The sequence below is a fragment of the Trachymyrmex septentrionalis genome, unplaced genomic scaffold, assembly GCF_001594115.1.
Source record: "Trachymyrmex septentrionalis isolate Tsep2-gDNA-1 unplaced genomic scaffold, Tsep1.0 scaffold67, whole genome shotgun sequence".
Classification (NCBI taxonomy): Eukaryota; Metazoa; Arthropoda; class Insecta; order Hymenoptera; family Formicidae; genus Trachymyrmex; species Trachymyrmex septentrionalis.
The window spans coordinates 280,172-285,033 of NW_017305852.1; the positions used below are offsets into that span (position 1 = coordinate 280,172).

General features: G+C 34.2%; 1 protein-coding gene across 2 annotated transcripts in view; it reads right to left on the reverse strand.

Moving 5' to 3' along the window:
* The window catches only part of LOC108753259 (trafficking protein particle complex subunit 8), an 8,143-nt gene extending 7,057 nt beyond the window's left edge, over positions 1–1,086 (reverse strand). For both annotated transcript variants that reach the window (XM_018494704.1, XM_018494703.1), the window contains exon 1: positions 639–1,086. In XM_018494704.1, the coding sequence (XP_018350206.1) occupies positions 639–795 (157 nt within the window). In that variant the 5' untranslated portion in view covers positions 796–1,086. The remainder of the gene's footprint in view (positions 1–638) is intronic.
* Positions 1,087–4,862: the final 3,776 nt, after the last annotated feature.

Sequence of the window (4,862 nt, forward strand, 5' to 3'; positions counted from 1 at the left end):
CATTTATGATGTCATGATTCAATATGACTAAGGCGAGTACTCAGAAACCTTCAGCCAGTATTTATTGTCAGTATTTATAGTTCTTACTTCCAGACCATCTTAAGTAATGCCTTAAGATACTAATAACTTTGTGATTGGCTTATGACAACTTAAAACAGTACTTTAATTTGACTTGGACTACACTGGATTAATGCACATTAAAGATTCTACATAAAATAGTATCTAAATAAAGTAGCACAATATAATTAACTTAGATAATGAAATAATACATGTATATTCTGTTTATAATAAATAACATGACAATATCATTATTAAGTGTTTAATCATTTAAAATATTTATATATTTTTACATTTCACTTTACTAATTTCATATAATAGCGTTTAAGTGAGCACTAATCTATAAATACAATTAATCGAATTCGTTATAACACATTTATGTCGATTTGTGTACAACGGCCTTGATGCACATCAATGCGCACGGAGTGAGTTCAACCGAATTCGCTACTAATTAATAAAGCTTGTTAATTAGTATCTAGAATTTCACTTTTGGTACATCCTGTATATATGTAGTTTACACAATAATGCGCGTGTATATCTTCGGCGAATGGGTGATTTAGATGCCGCGATTCTCGGCTTACCTTCGGTATTCAATTTGCAAAATGGCTGGAGCAATTCGACGAACGATAAATTATTCTTTTGGCATGTGGCGTCGGCAGCGGCCGAGCAAACTACGGCGACCTGTGGGGAGAACGCGTTGCTGATGAACTCCCGCGGGGTTAACTTGCACTGTGCCATGATCCTTGTGTGTGGGATCGCCGTAACATAACCCGAAAGCCGCACCTTCTTACGTATGTAACAGTGGACGTAGCACGTTTACCACCGACTCGCGATCACATTATTTCCAGCTCCTTCGTTATCTCGACGTCGTGATGATGTCTCGGAATGACAACGCATCTCCATACACTCATGCCGATAAACATATCTAGAATCCACCACCGAACTTCACCGAGCAGCTGTTTTTTGTCCCTCTATCCTCACTAATGTCCGCCATAGAGAAGAGAATTAAACGAGAATCATGTAGAGTAGAATTCAGGGCAGTCAATCCAAATTTAGCCTCAAGTACGACTGCGCACATGATTGTGACAACCGCTATGTTCCAAAATTTATTGCCAAATTTATTGCGCTGAAAATCTACAGTTTACATTATGTATACTATACATTTTCAGTACTGGCAATAAATTTTGGAACACAGTCAACATATAGCTTAAATTTAATCTGTCGCGATTTATAGGTGGGACTATATATATTGTTATTTGTGGCAACTTTAGCTGCGTTCCGTTTCACACATGATGTATAATGCACCATTTTTTCTTGTTTAACATTCGGTGAATAACAAGGATAAAAGATGCATCATGCGCATCATGCGTGAAAAAACGCAACTTTTTAATTAAGGTGCTTTTTTCATGCGCAGCATGCTGCGGCAGCAAAAATGTCACGTGATGCAAATTTTTCATATGTAATTGCTTCTACTGCATTTGTTGCGCACGAAAAGGAATAATGACAACATCATATTAAAGTTTAACCTCAAATATGTGTCTTTTATTTACTCAGAAAACTTAAAAAAATAAAAACTTGTAATTATATGGCAACTGTTAGTGCAGTTACAGTTTAGACAACTACTATTGCAAGTAATTATTTAGAATTTAGAATATTCCCATTACTTCAAATCTTAATAAAAATGTACTTAGTGTATGTACTCAATTTTCACATTTTTTGTGAAATACTGAAGACTTTCTCGACTTCGAATTTTTTGCTGCTCTTTGTTCATTCAATTGAACTTCAATGAGATGCGGCAAAATGTATTTTACATCGGAAGTCCGTTATCTCATGTAAAATTTTTAACCAACAGCAGTGAATTGCTGCCGCAGCGTGTTGCGTATGAAAAGTCAGCTTTAGTCAACACTGTGCATTCAATGGATTAATCAACCGATTAATAGCGAATTCGATTGAACGCACTGGTGCACACTGGTGCACATTAAAGTCTTTGTACATAAAATAATGTGAAGATATGGGTTGTGTTCCAAAATTCACTGTCTGTGCTAAAAATGTATATAATACGTAACTATGTATAAAACGTAATGTATAGATTTTCAGAGCTGAATTTTGGAACATAGTCATTTTTATAAATAAACATAGAAATCGAATAAAAAACGTGAAATACTCAATACATTTTATTATTACTATTAGCTAAAATGTATTTTATAATTCAAAATATTTGCATTTCATTTTTATTCGAATGTATGTAACCGAACAAAATCTTTGGTTGTAAAAATTACTGTTTTAAATCGTTTGTGTATCGTATGAAGACTTTTGAAGTAGAATTAAAAAGGTTTGTGAGTTATTCTATTAATTATAATTCATAAATTTTTTTTATGGACCATGTACTTGACTGAAATAATTAGCCGGATCTAGGGATCAATTCTGTATCTTGAAACAAGGTGAAACTTACAAAAGTGAATTTACTAGAATATTTCTAACTTTATTGGTAACACCTAGTGAGTTTGCTCATTTTTGTAATTTTTATTTTGTCTAAAGAACCGTAATAAGCCTTCAAGTTTCTCTCTGCTCCTACTTACTTAAACGCGCTCATAGAGTGAATAGGAGCTATGGTATGTTGAAGCATATTGGAGCAACACGAACTTTAGAACATACATAAATAGAAGGGGTATTGCGTATGTTTGCCTATGGCTCGCGCTGATGCAAAAATCTGTGCGAAAGAGAAAGGTAGTAACAGATAAATGTTCTCAATGCGCTGGCATCGGTTCCGACTTTTCTTGTTCAAACCGCGTGTGGGGTCGGGAAGCAGCACTGAACTATGGGTACTTTTCAATTAATGAGCGCCAATTAATTCAAGCCGAGCGAATAAGTATGATTGATTCTTACTTGTGGATCGAACCAATCATGCTTAATTGCTCGGCGAGCAGACCTAGCTGCTTTGTCGACTTGAACACGCCCATTATTTGAGCGAATCAAAAGCGTTCGCGCGCGCGCTGCAATCGATGTATCGATTGATGTACTATCAATGTATGGAAATCTATATGGACATAAATGGTATGTAAACAAAAATGTCACTTCAATTTTATTAGTACATTCAATGAAATAACATTAATAACACTTTTTATATCTTACATCGTTAACACATGTGCAGGAATTGATACATTTAATACATAAATTCGTACTTATGAAATAAAATGCCCTTTTTTCTTTTCTGCCCACACCCAGGCACACGGCACTTCATGTTATGATGCTTTGCACATTTTACAGTCACACGATTTTATAATCTTTCAAAGTAATTTTTTAAATACAACCCCACACATGATAATCTTGCTGACATATGCGTCTCACTAAAGAACACTAAACGTAAGTGCGCATGAGCACCAGAAAACTTTTGATTCGCTCTTATATTGACCAAATTAAAATGGCGCTGATTAATTGGTGCTACGATTTTCTATGTTTCACAGCGGAGATCCTCATTTCAGTGAATATGTAGTTTAGTGGAAGCAGGGATTCAACTATGGGGCGATAATGGATAGCAGGAACGAGGAATAGATGCATGCGCTTTACCAACATTTATCAGTTACTACCTTTCTCTCTCGCACAGATTTTTACATCAAGCTTAGCGCTTTATTCCTTTTCCATTTATATGTGTTCTAAGACGCGAACAAATTTATAAATTCAGGTGCTACAGTTACGGAAATTCCATTAGACGTTGTAGTCTAGTTTTTTGGTACTCCTGGTTCTTTTCCGATCACACCATTCATAACAAAATTGCTCCGTTCAGCAGGAAAAGTGGTTGTTAAGATTAAAAAATCTTATGTAGACAGTAGGATATAGACTAGTGTTTATTGGTTCGGGGCAGCTACGCCGCTTCAAAAAAATAAATAACACATCCTATCTGTTTGGGGCTTAATCACAATATATTATATATAGTAGCGCAACTCTCTATCTTTGATGTTAGTGTTGACCAAAATGAAGTGCGCATGCGTGAAATAAATAAGTTACCTAGCGTTGCCACAGCTATCACCTAAACTTTTTTCTTTTTTTATCTTTTTTTCATTGTGTCAAAATTCCTCGCAAAATTCATTAGATTTATTCACATTGCAATTCAACGAAATCATTGAAGTGAGTAATAGCTCCGGCATATCAGCGCAATGTTCGTCGCGCGCGACACGTGATATCGAATGAGTGTACAGTTTTACCGATGTTTTTATTTTAAAGATATACTCTCATTGGATATTGCGTGTCACGCGCGATAAATATCGCACTAGTGTATCGAAGATATAAGGGTGCGATTATATGGAGCGCGATACCATGATGGAAGGATTATATGATGTGTGCAGTTGAACCGTGTCTCTTTCTAAAAATCTCTCCTTCTACTGACTGTTCATAGTAGGCATGAGTTTCCAACTGCAAAACGCAAAATATATTTCGCGTTAAGACGTTAGTGTATTGAATCTTTCCTTGTTTGACACACTTTATAATGCATCTTAGTTTCTCTTTTCAATCTTCATAATTTCTGTCTTAAATATTGAAAAAAATTAAATAAAAAATGACAGTGTTCAAAACCAATATGGAATAAATAAAAGGATATCATCAATACAAGTAAATATCAAGTATCATATCTAATTAATTACGAAATTATTATGGTAATTAAAATTGTAATATATAAGTAATGTTAAGATTATTAGTTATAAATTAAATATATACATTTATTTTTATTAAAAATTAAGTTAAAAATTAATTGTATCATTAATACTTGATGAAAAATTGTTCATGCATGAATATATATATATATATATATA